Source organism: Schistocerca gregaria, chromosome 6 (assembly GCF_023897955.1).
Source record: "Schistocerca gregaria isolate iqSchGreg1 chromosome 6, iqSchGreg1.2, whole genome shotgun sequence".
In the NCBI taxonomy this organism is placed as follows: domain Eukaryota; kingdom Metazoa; phylum Arthropoda; class Insecta; order Orthoptera; family Acrididae; genus Schistocerca; species Schistocerca gregaria.
The window spans coordinates 42,506,959-42,521,766 of NC_064925.1; the positions used below are offsets into that span (position 1 = coordinate 42,506,959).

Below are 14,808 nucleotides of genomic sequence, written 5' to 3' on the forward strand. Positions count from 1 at the left end.
ATGTCACTATCCTATTCATGGCACACCTAGAGAAATCCAGAATCCCTAACATCTCATATGGTTCAGATTTACTGATGACATCTTGATATTGACATCTTCATGATCTGTACTGAGGATGGCAACATCCTATCGACATTTCTTCATAACTTCAACGCATCTGCTTCATCTGTGCCACCTCAACCCAATATGGCATCTTCCTTGATGTTGACCTCCACCTCACAGATGGCTCCATCAGTGTCTCCAGCAACATAAACACCACAAACAATACCTTCTTTATGTGGCGAGTTCAAATCTATCCCAATTGATACTCTTTTTATTGTTAACATCTGAACATTATGGCAACATACACCACTGACATTGGTTTTACAGCTAAATCACTGTAGGTTGTTGAATCTGAAACTAAACTGTCAACAGCTATTGCACAATGTCCTTTCACTCCATGTAGGAAATGTTACTGTAGCAATTAAAGCAAATATGGATATCAACAACTCTAGGTGCCCTCATCCACTAGTGTCTGAGAGAAAAATCAACATTAAAGAATGTACAAGCAATGATTTTTAGGTTTCCGTATCTCACGCAGTAAAAATGGAATGCTTTTAGGATCTTGTTGTCTGTCTGTCAGTCAGTCCGTCTGTCTGTCAAGATCCCTTTTAATCAGGAATGGTTAGATGCATCAAGTTGAAAGTTATGTTAGGTACTACAGCCTGTGGTCCCTTGGCAGTGTACAAAATTTGAGCTTCTAAGTCAATGCAATGAAAAGAACTGAAGGGTCTGGACTACATTTTTGGTTCTGGTATGTATTATATAGCATACCCCCCCCCCCCCCCCCCCCCCCCCCGATCGTATTCCACTCAGACCCCACATCATAGCCATTCTCAACACTGAGAATAATGACCTTTTGCTGTAAGAGGGGAACCAATTGTGGGCTACTGTCCGTATTTATAATGCTCCAGCTTCTGGAGCAATATTTTGTGATCAACACAATCGAACACCTTAGTTAAATCAAAAAATATTCCTAGCATTTGAAACCTTTTGTACCTCACAGAGCAAAGAGAATATAGCATTTTCAGTTGTTCAACAAAATCTAAAGCTGAACTGCACATCTGATGGCAAATCGTGTTATATAACTTTAGCAAGCACTGATGGCATAGAAATTGGTCTAAAATTGTCTACATTATCCCTTTCTCCCCTTTTATAAAGCGACTTTACTACTGAGTACTTTAATCGTTCAGGAAACGGATCATTCCTAAAGGAAAAATCACAAATATGACTAAATACAAGACAAACATGTGCAGTGCAGTACATTCATATTCTGCTAGGCACTCCATCATATATATGAGAGTCCCTAGTCTTCAGTGATTTAATTATTGACTCAATCTCCCCCTTGTCTGTATAACAGAGGAGTATATTAAAAACAAAGATTCCAAGACTTACCAAGCGGGAAAGTGCTGGTAGATAGGCACAATAAATAACACACACAAACACACACACAGAATTTCTAGCTTTTGCAACCTACAGTTGCTTCTTCAGGAAAGAGGGAAGGAGAGTGAAAGATGAAAGGATGTGGGTTTTAAGGGAGAGGGTAAGGAGTCATTCCAATCCCGAGAGCGGAAAGACTTCCCTTAGGGGGAAAAAAGGACAGGTGTACACTCGCACACGCGCACACACACACACACACACACACACACACACACACACACACACACACACACACACACACATATATATCCATCTGCACATACACAGACACAAGCAGACATTGTAAAGGCAAAGAGTTCGGGCAGAGATGTCAGTCGAGGCGGAAGTACAGAGGCAAAGAAGTTGTTGAAAGACAGGTGACGTATGAGTGGCGGCAACTTGAAATTAGCGGAGGTTGAGGCCTGTTGGATATCGAGAAGAGAGGATATACTGAAGGGCGAGTTCCCATCTCCGGAGTTCGGATAGGTTGGTGTTGGAGGAAAGTATCCAGATAACCCGGACGGTGTACAACAGTGCCAAGATGTGCTGGCCGTGCACCAAGGCATGTTTAGCCACAGGGTGATCCTCATTATGAACAAACACTGTCTGCCTGTGTCCATTCATGCAAATGGACAGTTTGTTGCTGGTCATTCCCACATAGAAAGCATCACAGTATAGGCAGGTCAGTTGATAAATCACGTGGGTGCTTTCACACGTGGCTCTTCCTTTGATCGTGTACACCTTCCGGGTTACAGGACTGGAGTAGGTGGTGGTGGGAGGGTGCATAGGACAGGTTTTACACCGGGGGCGGTTACAAGGGTAGGAGCCAGAGGGTTGGGAAGGTGGTTTGGAGATTTCATAGCGATGAACCAAGAGGTTACATCCTTTCGTCTTTCCCTTTCCTTCCCTCTTTCCTGAAGAAGCAACCGTCGGTTGCGAAAGCTAGAAATTCTGTGTGTGTGTTTGTGTGTTTCATTTATTTTGCTTATCTACCAGCACTTTCCCGCTTGGTAAGTCTTGGAATCTTTGTTTTTAATATATTTTTCCCATGTGGAAGTTTCTTTCTATTTAATTTATAGCAGAGGAGTATTTCAGACATCAATCTCAGAGAGGCGTTACATGATTATTACATGATTATCTTCACCAAGATCATTCCTCAAATAACCTAAATCACAGGAGATATCACTGAGCCCTGCATTTGGCTCAAAATACTAGTTGCCTGGTAATCACTTTATTCTGACACTTCTCCCCCATGACTATTACCCAGCAATAATATTTTCTTGCTATTCTTTACACTTTTATTTCTATGCTTGGCTTGTTCCTTAGGCTTGTTCCTTATGTCCTGGTCCTGCACTGTCAGTATACTTCATAAATTCTTGAGATGTCTGAATGTTATACTGCTCAGTCTTCAAAGCACTGAAGCTATTGCACTCAGAATTGGAATGTTTTTTCCATCTTTTCACTGATCTGGATCGCTTGACCGTAATCCAGTCTTATGGTCTAGTACTAATATTACTACTGCAGACAGCAGCAAGAAAAACTGCCAATTCTTTTTGCTCCACAATCAAACCAGCTCACAGTTACAAGATCTCCAGAAATGACAAGCACCATTCCTCTCATAGGCCGTATTACCACAGTCGTTATGAAAATCATGCTTGCAATCCTCACACTGAGGGCCATTCCTGATAATTCTGTGTCAATATGAACACTTGTCCATTGTGATAGTTAATGCATTCAATAAAAAAGTTTTGCTCAAAGAAAAACCTATTATTTACTGTAATGTGAGGATGAGGGAGAATAATAATGAAAAAATAAAATCACAAAATCAAATGTACAATGAATGGATTAATCAAATGGATAGTGAGAATGTAAGAGAGAGAGAATAAAAGGAGAAACTGGTTAAAAATTACCTCTCTCACAACATCACTCATCAAGCAATGTTCAGAAAGGTACATTCCCTTTTCTGCAGCCAGAAGCCTAATTGCACGATTGAATAATGCAGAACCTGTGTAGTGCATCAAAGCAGTTGCAGTTTCAGACTTTGGAGCAACAAATATGTCAAGACGACGGTGCTGAAACAGAAAATGGTAAATTTTTATGAGCATTTACCAATAATTTATGATAATTCAGGGCAGCTATAAATAAGTAACATACAGACTGAGAGTGTAGAGAAAAGGCTTTAAACTAAGGTCAGAGCAGAGCAGGGGGACATTTAACCAATAAAAATCTGCCAATAGCAACAAGTCCTTGTTAATGCACTGTTTTGGAGCTGCAGCCATAAAACAGAACCATTCAGAAACAAGCAAGTGGAACTGTGTCCTTCTATCCTGATTTTCTCCAGCCGGTATCTGTCATACTAAAGAGGACAGTATTATATGAATTAGCTTATTAATTGTTTATGATGAATAGTAAAAAGCAGGGAAATTACAGACTTATAACCAAGGCTGGTAGTGTGTCAGTTATTTTTCTGTGATGTTTAGTGGCTTGTTTATTATATTAACTACACGAGGAGAAACACAGTACCATCAATTTACTGGCCATTGTGTTGCAGAAACAACACTGAAATTAGACAGTCAATGTAACTCACCATAAGGCACAATTTTCTCAACAGTTGAATGTAAAGACCACATTCAGTAATTTTTGTTAATATACTGACAATGACCCCCCCCCCCCCCCCCCCCCAATGAACAATCAACATCACTGAGGTGGAACGGCTTCCATGTTTCAATGGTAGTGTGACTAGCACACGTTTCCTGAAGATGAGCAGCAGTCATTTGAATAGTTTTAGGGGCAACAGTCTGGATGACTGACCTAACTGGCCTTGTAAAATTAGCAAAAATGACCTTGCTATGCTGATACTGCTAAAAGCTGAAAGTAAGGGGTAAGGGTAAACTGCAGCCGTTGTATTTCCAAAGGACGTGCAACTCGACTGTATGGCTTAATGAAGATCCCATCCCCTTGGATAAAATATTCCATAGGCAAAGTAGTCATCGATTCAAATCTCCAGTCGGTGGCTACAAAGGAGGACAATGTCATGAGGATAAATAAGACTGGCATTCTACAGGTGAGAGAATTGAATATTAAATCCCTTAATTGAGTAGGAAGGTTAGAGAATTTAAAAAGGGTAATGGATAACAGGAAATTAGATATGGAAGGAATTAGCGAAGTGAAATTTCTGGTGAAATCAGTTCAAGGTTATCTGCACAAAATCAGACAGAGGTAATGCATGCGCAGTATTCAGATAGTTAAGGGAAAGAAAAATTTAATTGTAATGGGGATCTAGAATTTGATAGTAGGAAAAGAAAGAGATGGAAAAATAGCAGAGGAATATGGACTGAAAAACTGTCTGGTAGAATTTTGCACAGAGCTTAATTTAATCAGTTTTAGAAAAATAAAAGAAGATTGTGTATGTGAAAGAGATGTGAGTACACTGGAATGTTTCAGACTGATTATACAATGGTAAGACAGAGATTTCAAAACCAGATTTTAAACTGGAAGACATATGGACTCTGACCATATTTTACTGGTTGTGACCTTCAGACTGAAAGTGAAACAATTGCTAAAAAGGTAGGGAATTACAGAGATGAGACCTGGAAAAACTGAAGGAGTGAGCTGTTATTGAGAGAAATGGACTGAAACAAGGGAAATGAAAACAACAGAAGACGAACAGGAACCTTTGACCAGAGGATCACATAGGCAAAAAGGCAAACCTTAATAGAAATCCCTGGATTACGTAACATATATTAAATTTAAATGAGGAAAGGAAAAGATATAAAAATGTAGCAGATGAAACAGGAAAAGGTAAAAAAAGGACATGTAAAAAAATGAGACTGACAGAAAGTGCAAAGTGGCTAGCAAGGGATGGCTAGAGGACAATGCATGGCAGTAGCAGCATGCACAATTAGGGGAAAGATAGATACTAGCTACAGAAAAATTATGAAATTTCGTGTGAATGTTCACACATGTCCCCTAATGAAGAGTAGTAAGTTTTAACATTTGTTGAAGCAATAATGGCTGAGATACAGTCAGTTGTTTCACTCCACGTGTGACTTTGCGCAGAGCAAGTGAGAGTTTTTGGGGACACTGAGCTGTTATATCTTAGGCTATATTTTGTTGAAAGAAATGCAGTTTGGCAGTCTCGTAAGATTTTACTCATTCTCGTAAGAATGAAAAAGAATTTTACAAGCCACATTCAACAAGAAAATTTTAGGCAAAGTCATCCCAAAAAAATTAAGAGTTTGGCTTCTTGTGTGTCAGTGACTAAAGCTATGATTAACATGGAATTTATTAACCTAACAACACAAGGTTATCAAATATAAAGTTTCATTTATGTACCACTTTCCAATATTGAATAAATTAAGTGCAAACTTGGAGAAAGGCAAAAAAAATGTGGTATTTTCAACATGGTTCTGCAAAAAAACAACTTATATTCTACAAAATTTTCAAATTTGGGCTCATTAGAAAGACCATTGTTTTAACCCAGGTGGGCTAACAATGCTAGATACTTTGAATTGAGATTAAGTGTGAAAATCATAAGTAAAATATATATAATAGAAAGAAACTTCCACATGGGAAAAATATCTTAAAAACAAAGATTCCAAGACTTACCATGCGGGAAAGCGCCGGTAGATAGGCACAATGAATAAAACACACAAACACACACACAGAATTTCGAGCTTTCGCAACCGGCGGCTGCTTCATCAGGAAAGAGGGAAGGAAAAGGAAAGATGAAAGGATGTGGGTTTTAAGGGAGAGGGTAAGGAGTCATTCCAATCCCGAGAGTGGAAAGACTTACCTTAGGGGGAAAAAAGGATAGGTATATACTCGAGCGCGTGCGCGCGCGCACCCACACGCACGCACGCACACACACACACACACACACACACACACACACACACACACACACACACACACACAAGCAGACATATTTAAAGGCAAAGAGTAAGGGCAGAGATGTAAGTCGAGGCGGAAGTGTGGAGGCAAAGATGTTGAAAGACAGGTGACGTATGAGTGGCGGCAACTTGAAATTAGCGGAGATTGAGGTCTGGTGGATAACGAGAAGATAGGATATATTGAAGGGCAAGTTCCCATCTCCGGAGTTCGGATATGTTGGTGTTGGTAGGAAGTATCCAGATAACTCGGACAGTGTAACACTGTGCCAAGATGTGCTGGCCGTGCACCAAGGCATGTTTAGCCACAGGGTGATCCTCATTACCAACAAACACTGTCTGCCTGTGTCCATTCATGCGAATGGACAGTTTGTTGCTGGTCATTCCCACATAGAAAGCGTCACAGTGTAGGCAGGTCAGTTGGTAAATCACGTGGGTGCCTTCACACGTGGCTCTTCCTTTGATCATGTACACCTTCCGGGTTACAGGACTGGAGTAGGTGGTGGTGGGAGTGTGCATAGGACAGGTTTTACACTGGGGGCGGTTGCAAGGGTAGGAGCCAGAGGGTAGGGAAAGTGGTTTGGGGATTTCATAGGGATGAACCAAGAGGTTACGAAGGTTAGGTGGACGGCGGAAAGACACTCTTGGTGGAGTGGGGAGGATTTCATGAAGGATGGATCTCATTTCGGGACAGGACTTTAGGAAGTCGTATCCCCGTTGGAGAGCCACATTCAGAGTCTGATCCAGTCCCGGGAAGTATCCTGTCACAAGTGGGGCACTTTTGGGGTTCTTCTGTGGAGGTTATGGGTTTGAGGGGATGAGGAAGTGGCTCTGGTTATCTGCTTGTGTACCAGGTCGGGAGGGTAGTTGCGGGATGCGAAAGCTGTTTTCAGGTCGTTGATGTAATGGTCCAGGGATTCAGGACTGGAGCAGATTCATTTGCCACGAAGGCCTAGGCTGTAGGGAAGGGACCATTTGATATGGAATGGGTGGCAGCTGTCATAATGGAGGTACTGTTGCTTGTTGGTGGGTTTGATGTGGACGGACATCCTGGTACCCATGGCTGTTCCCTTTAATTGTTGGTATGTCTGGCCTTCAAAAGTGAAGAAGTTGTGGGTCAGGATGAAGCTGGCTAAGGTGATGAGGAAAGAGGTTTTAGGTAGGGTGGCAGGTGATTGGCGTGAAAGGAATTGCTTCATTGCAGCAAGTCCCTGGACGTGCGGGATTTTTGTGTATAGGGAAGTGGCATCAATGGTTACAAGGATGGTTTCTGGGGGTAACAGACTGGGTAAGGATTCCAGGCGTTCGAGAAAGTGGTTGGTGTCTTTGATGAAGGATGGGAGACTGTATGTAATGGGTTGAAGGTGTTGATCTACGTAGGCAGAGATACATTTTGTGGGGGCTTGGTAACCAGCTACAATGGGGCGGCCGGGATGTTTGGGTTTGTGAATTGTAGGAAGTAGGTAGAAGATAGGAGTGCGAGGTGTCGGTGGGGTCAGGAGTTTGATGGAGTCAGGTGAAAGGTTTTGTAGGGGGCCTAAGGTTCTGAGGATTCCTTGAAGCTCCGCCTGGACATCAGGAATGGGATTACCTTGGCAAACTTTGTATGTACAGTTATCTGAAAGCTGACGCAGTTCCTCAGCCACATACTCCCTACGATCAAGTACCACGGTCGTGGAACCCTTGTCAGCCGGAAGAATGATGATGGATCCGTCAGCTTTCAGATCACGGATAGCCTCGGCTTCGGCTGTGGTGATGTTGGGAGTAGGATTAAGGTTTTTCAAGAAAGATTGAGAGGCAACGCTGGAAGTGAGAAATTCCTGGAAGGTTTGGAGAGGGTGATTTTGAGGAAGAGGAGGTGGGTCCCGCTTTGATGGAGGACGGAACTGTTCCAGGCAGGGTTCAATTTGGATAGTGTCTTGGGGAGTTGGATCATTAGGAGTAGCATCAGGATTATTTTTCTTCATGGCAAAGTGATATTTCCAGCAGAGACTACGAGTGTAGGACAGTAAATCTTTGATAAGGGCAGTTTGGTTGAATCTGGGAGTGGGGCTGAAGGTGAGGCTCCCTGCTCCCTGCTCCCAGCCGCCGTTGGATAAGCAGCTGCAGCAGCAAGTCGTATAACCCTAGCTTACTTATTTGTTACATAGTTTAATTTCTTTGCGTGTTTTTGGGTACTTGCATTGTTTAATTCGTATATTTCGGGCGTATTATAGTATTTGAGGGTTGTAGCATCGCGCCTTAGTACCTGAATAGTGCAAATTTGCGTAGTCGTCTGTCTTCTGTTTTTGTTGTGAACGGCCAGAGTCGGTTGGCCAGTCAGTGTGCTCCCTGCCGCCGTTGGATAAGCAGCTGCAGCAGCAAGTCGTATAACCCTAGCTTACTTATTTGTTACATAGTTTAATTAATTTCTTTGCGTGTTTTTGGGTACTTGCATTGTTTAATTCATATATTTCGGGCGTATTATAGTATTTGACAGTTGTAGCATCGCACTTTAGTGTTTACTTCGTAGATTCTTATTTAAATTGCGTGTGAGTTTCGTATAGGAGGTGCAATTTCGAGTTTTAGTTACTGTAATCGTAAATTCAGCAGATTGTAGCGCAGTCGTTAGGCATTTGTACAGGTTAGTTGATACATTCTTTGCGTGTTCCGCTTGCGTTATCTAGGCACCGACTCGTGTTTCAGTAACTGTTGTTAAACATCGATTAGAATGGACAGGGACTGCGATTGCTGTGTTCGGATGAGGGCTGACTTGGCATCCCTTCGCTCACAGCTGCAATCGGCGCTGACTTCGGTCGCGCAGCTTGAGGCTGTTGCCAATGGGCACCACTGTGGGGAGCCGGACTCGGGTATCACGGGGATGTCAACCTCATCCCGTCTGTCCCCAGATTGGTCTGCCGCTGTGGTTGCCCCGGTTGCTGCCCGCAGTGGGGCTGAGCCCTCGCCTGTGGTTGATTGGGAGGTCGTTCCAAGGCGTGGCAGGCAGCGAAAGGCGTCCCCGGAAGCTGACCAGAAAGCCTCCCCGGTGCGTCTGACAAACCGGTTTCAGGCACTGTCTCTGACTGAGCCAGATGCAGCTGCCTGCCCTGTTTCAGAGGATCATTCTCAGCCTTCAAGGTCCGGGCAATCGCAGAGGTTGGGCTTACTGGTAGTTGGGAGCTCCAATGTTAGGCGCGTAATGGTGCCCCTTAGGGATATGGCGGCTAAGGAGGGGAAGAAATCCAGTGTGCACTCCGTGTGCATTCCGGGAGGAGTCATTCCTGATGTGGAAAGGGTCCTTCCGGATGCCATGAAGAGCACAGGGTGCAGCCAGCTGCAGGTGGTGGCACATGTCGGCACTAATGACGTGTGTCACTTTGGATCTGAGGAAATTCTCTCTGGATTCCAGCGGCTATCTGATTTGGTGAAGGCTGCCGGTCTTGCTTACGAGATGAAGGCAGAGCTCACCATCTGCAGCATCGTTGACAGAACCGACTGCGGACCTTTGGTGCAGAGCCGGGTGGAGGGTCTGAATCAGAGGCTCAGACGGTTTTGCGACCGTATTGGCTGCAGATTCCTTGACTTGCGCCATAGGGTGGTGGGGTTTCGGGTTCCGCTGAATAGGTCAGGAGTTCACTACACTCAGCTGGCGGCTACACGGGTAGCGGAGGCTGTGTGGCGTGGACTGGGCGGTTTTTTAGGTTAGAAGGCCTCGGGAAAGTGCGGGATGGGCTGCAATGTCAAAGGGTGCTTGGCAATTACAGGACGTGCTTGGATCAAGGAACAGTCGGAATTATAGTTGTAAACTGTTGTAGTTGCGCTGGAAAAGTCCCTGAGCTTCAAGCGCTAATAGAAAGCACAGAAGCTGATATCGTTATAGGTACAGAAAGCTGGCTAAAGCCTGAAATAAGTTCTGCAGAAATTTTTACGAAGTCTCAGACGGTGTTCAGGAAAGATAGATTAGGCAGAATTGGTGGTGGAGTGTTGGTGTCTGTCAGTAGTGGTTTATCTTGTAGTGAAGTCGAAGTAGATACTCTGTGCGAATTGGTGTGGGTGGAGGTTATACTTAACAGCCGAATTAAGTTAATAATTGGCTCCTTCTACCGACCCCCAGACTCCGATGATACAGTTGCGGAACAGTTCAGAGAAAGTTTGAGTCTCGTAACAAATAAATACCCCACTCATACGGTTATAGTTGGTGGGGACTTCAACCTACCCTCGGTATGTCGGCAAAAATACTTGTTCAAAACCGGTGGTAGGCAATAAACGTCTTCCGAGATTGTCCTAAATGCATTCTCCGAAAATTATTTAGAGCAGTTAGTCCACGAACCCACGCGAATTGTAAATGGTTGCGAAAACACACTTGACCTCTTGGCCGCAAACAATCCAGAGCTGATAGAGAGCATCATGACTGATACAGGGATTAGTGATCACAAGGTCATTGTAGCTAGGCTCAATACCATTTCTTCCAAATCCATCAGAAACAAACGCAAAATAATTTTATTTAAAAAAGCGGATAAAGTACCACTAGAAGCCTTCCTAAAAGACAATTTCCATTCCTTCCGAACTGACTATGCGAATGTAGACGAGATGTGGCTCAAATTCAAAGATATAGTAGCAACAGCAATTGAGATATTCATACCTCATAAATTGGTAAGAGATGGAACGGATCCCCCGTGGTACACAGAAAAGGTCCGAACGCTGTTGCAGAGGCAACGGAAAAAGCATGCGAAGTTCAGAAGAACGCGAAATCCTGAAGATGGGCTAAAATTTACAGAAATTTGGCACGTACTTCGATGCGAGATGCCTTTAATAGGTTAGACAACGAAACATTGTCTCGAAATTTGGTAGAAAATCCGAAGAAATTCTGGTCGTATGTAAAGTACACAAGCGGCAAGACGCAGTCAATACCTTCGCTGCGCAGTGCCGATGGTACTGTTATCGATGACTGCGCCGCTAAAGCAGAGTTACTGAATGCAGTTTTCCGAAATTCCTTCACCAGGGAAGACGAATGGAATATTCCAGAATTTGAAACACGAACATCTGCTAGCATGAGTTTCTTAGAAGTAGATACCTTAGGGGTTGCGAAGCAACTCAAATCGCTTGATACGGGCAAGTCTTCAGGTCCAGATTGTATACCGATTAGGTTCCTTTCAGATTACGCTGATACTATAGCTCCCTACTTAGCACTCATATACAACCGCTCGCTCACCGATAGATCTGTACCTACAGATTGGAAAATTGCGCAGGTCGCACCAGTGTTCAAGAAGGGTAGTAGGAGTAATCCATTTAACTACAGACCTATATCATTGACGTCGGTTTGCAGGAGGGTTTTGGAGCATATACTGTATTCAAACATTATGAATCACCTCGAAGGGAACGATCTATTGACACGTAATCAGCATGGCTTCAGAAAACATCGCTCTTGTGCAACGCAGCTAGCTCTTTATTCGCACGAAGTAATGGCCGCTATCGACAGGGGATCTCAAGTTGATTCCGTATTTCTAGATTTCCGGAAAGCTTTTGACACCGTTCCCCACAAGTGACTTCTAATCAAGCTGCGGAGCTATGAGGTATCGTCTCAGTTGTGCGACTGGATTCGTGATTTCCTGTCAGGAAGGTCGCAGTTCGTAGTAATAGACGGCAAATCATCGAGTAAAACTGAAGTGATATCAGGTGTTCCCCAGGGAAGCGTCCTGGGACCTCTACTGTTCCTGATCTATATAAATGACCTGGGTGACAATCTGAGCAGTTCTCTTAGGTTGTTCGCAGATGATGCTGTAATTTACCGTCTAGTAAGGTCATCCGAAGACCAGTATCAGCTGCAAAGCGATTTAGAAAAGATTGCTGTATGGTGTGTCAGGTGGCAGTTGATGCTAAATAACGAAAAGTGTGAGATGATCCACATGAGTTCCAAAAGAAATCCGTTGGAATTCGATTACTCGATAAATAGTACAATTCTCAAGGCTGTCAATTCAACTAAGTACCTGGGTGTTAAAATTACAAACAACTTCAGTTGGAAGGACCACATAGATAATATTGTCGGGAAGGCGAGCCAAAGGTTGCGTTTCATTGGCAGGACACTTAGAAGATGCAACAAGTCCACTAAAGAGACAGCTTACACTACACTCGTTCGTCCTCTGTTAGAATATTGCTGCGCGGTGTGGGATCCTTACCAGGTGGGATTGACGGAGGACATCGAGAGGGTGCAAAGAAGGGCAGCTCGTTTTGTATTATCGCGTTATAGGGGAGAGAGTGTGGCAGATATGATACACGAGTTGGGATGGAAGTCATTACAGCATAGACGTTTTTCGTCGCGGCGAGACCTTTTTACGAAATTTCAGTCACCAACTTTCTCTTCCGAATGCGAAAATATTTTGTTGAGCCCAACCTACATAGGTAGGAATGATCATCAAAATAAAATAAGAGAAATCAGAGCTCGAACAGAAAGGTTTAGGTGTTCGTTTTTCCCGCTCGCTGTTCGGGAGTGGAATAGTAGAGAGATAGTATGATTGTGGTTCGATGAACCCTCTGCCAAGCACTTAAATGTGAATTGCAGAGTAGTCATGTAGATGTAGATGTAGATGGATAGGACAGAGGTTTCGGATTGGGAGAGAGGTTTGGAGGTAAGGTTAACTACTGAATTGGGGTGTTGTGGTTCCAGATTGTGTTGACTAGAATTTTGAGGTGTTGGGGGGAGTGGAGCTGGAAGTGGGAGATTGGGTAGATGGGAGAGACTGGGTCTGTGTGCAATGAGAGGAGGTTGAGGTTTGTTGGAAAGGTTGTGGAGGGTGAGTGAGTTGCCTTTCCGGAGGTGGGAAACCAGGAGATTAGATAGTTTTTTGAGGTGGAGGGTGGCATGCTGTTCTAATTTGTGGTTGGCCTGTAGGAGGATGCTATGAACAGCCAGTGTGGATGTGGGAGAGGAAAGATTGAGGACTGATTTGGAATAGGAGTTGACGGGTGTGTTCATTGGCCGAGTTGATGTATAGGTGAAGGATCAGGCAGGTGGGGGCTATGGATTGTGCAGTTTGGAACTGGTATAAGGACTGATGGAAAGAAGGATTGCAGCCAGATATGGGAACTTTAAGTGTGAGGCCTCTGGGGGTAATGCCAAATGTCAGACAAGCCTGAGTAAATAAAATATGGGAGCGTAATCTGGCTACGGTGAAGGCATGTTTGCTGAGGGAATGTAAATAAAATTTAATGGGGTCATTGTAGGGATGTTGTGAGGTTGACATGGTATTCAAAGGTGGAAAGGGTAACATGAGGTTAAAGTGAATATATATATTTTTGTGGCGCACAGCTACAATGGTCATTAGCGCCCAGACTAAGTTAGGAATGCACCGTAAACCACAAGGTTAAAACAGCAAAACAGAAATTAAAAGGGACAACATTATAAAATAAGTATTAACAGGCATAAGATTAAAAAAAGAACAATAGCATAATCAAACGTCCTTAGACAGGTGTGTCAAGTTGATAAAACGAAGAACACGAGCAGCAGCTCCTGGGTCACTCGCTAAAATGGCATCCAGAGTACATGGCAGGCCAAGATCAACACACAGTGTAGTAAAATTCGGACAGGATGTTAAAATGTGGCGGACCATCAGCAACTGCCCACATGGGAAAAATGGCGCCGGCACAGCTGTCAGCAGATGGTGATGGCTGAACCGGCAGTGTCCAATTCGTAGCCGGGTCAAATGACCTCTTCCCGCCGAGAAGGGCGTGAGGAGGACGTCCAAGCCGCGGGAAGAGGTTTCAAGGCCCGAAGCTTGTTGTCCGTAAGTGTAGCCCAATCAGCATGCCACAGCGATAAAATGCGCCGACATATGACCCCGCTACAATCTGATGAAGGGACACCACAAGAAGCCGTCCAAGGCTGGAGAACCGCAGCCTTGGCCGCGGCATCTGCAGCTTTGTTCCCAGGAACACCGACATGGCCAGGAACCAACATAAAGCTAACCGGAGATCCGTCATCCACCAGCTGCTGAAGAGAGTGTTGGATCCAGTGCACGAAAGGGTGAACCGGATACGGATCATTGAGGCTCTGGATGGCGCTTAGGGAATCGGAGCAGATGACATAAGCAGAATGTCAGTGGCGGCAGATGTAAAGAACTGCCTGGTAGATGGCAAAGAGCTCAGCTGTAAAGACCGAACAATGGCCATGTAGCCGGTATTTGAAACTTTGTGCCCCGACAATAAAAGAACACCCGACCCCGTCATTGGTCTCAGAGCCATTTGCATAAATTAAGGTCATATTAATGAACTTCGAACGAAGTTTGACAAAACGGGATTGGTATACTGAACCGGGGGTAACCTCCTTTGGGAGCGAGCTGAGGTCAAGGTGAACGCGAACCTGAGCCTGGAGCCAAGGTGACATGTGGCTCTCGCCCACTCTAAAGGTTGCAGGGAGTGAAAAATCAAGGTGTTGAAGGAGGTGATGAAAGTGAACTCCAGGGGGTAGCAGGGCAGAGACATACAA

General features: G+C 44.1%; 1 protein-coding gene across 4 annotated transcripts in view; it reads right to left on the reverse strand.

The window, feature by feature from the left end:
* LOC126278460 (DNA polymerase lambda-like) overlaps window positions 1-14,808 on the reverse strand; it is a 163,237-nt gene that overhangs the window by 22,939 nt on the left and 125,490 nt on the right. For 2 of the 4 annotated variants that reach the window (XM_049978594.1, XM_049978592.1), the window contains one exon: window positions 3,369-3,530. The exons of the other annotated variants lie outside the window; for them this stretch is intronic. In XM_049978594.1, the coding sequence (XP_049834551.1) occupies window positions 3,369-3,530 (162 nt within the window). The remainder of the gene's footprint in view (window positions 1-3,368; window positions 3,531-14,808) is intronic. 4 annotated transcript variants of the gene reach the window in all.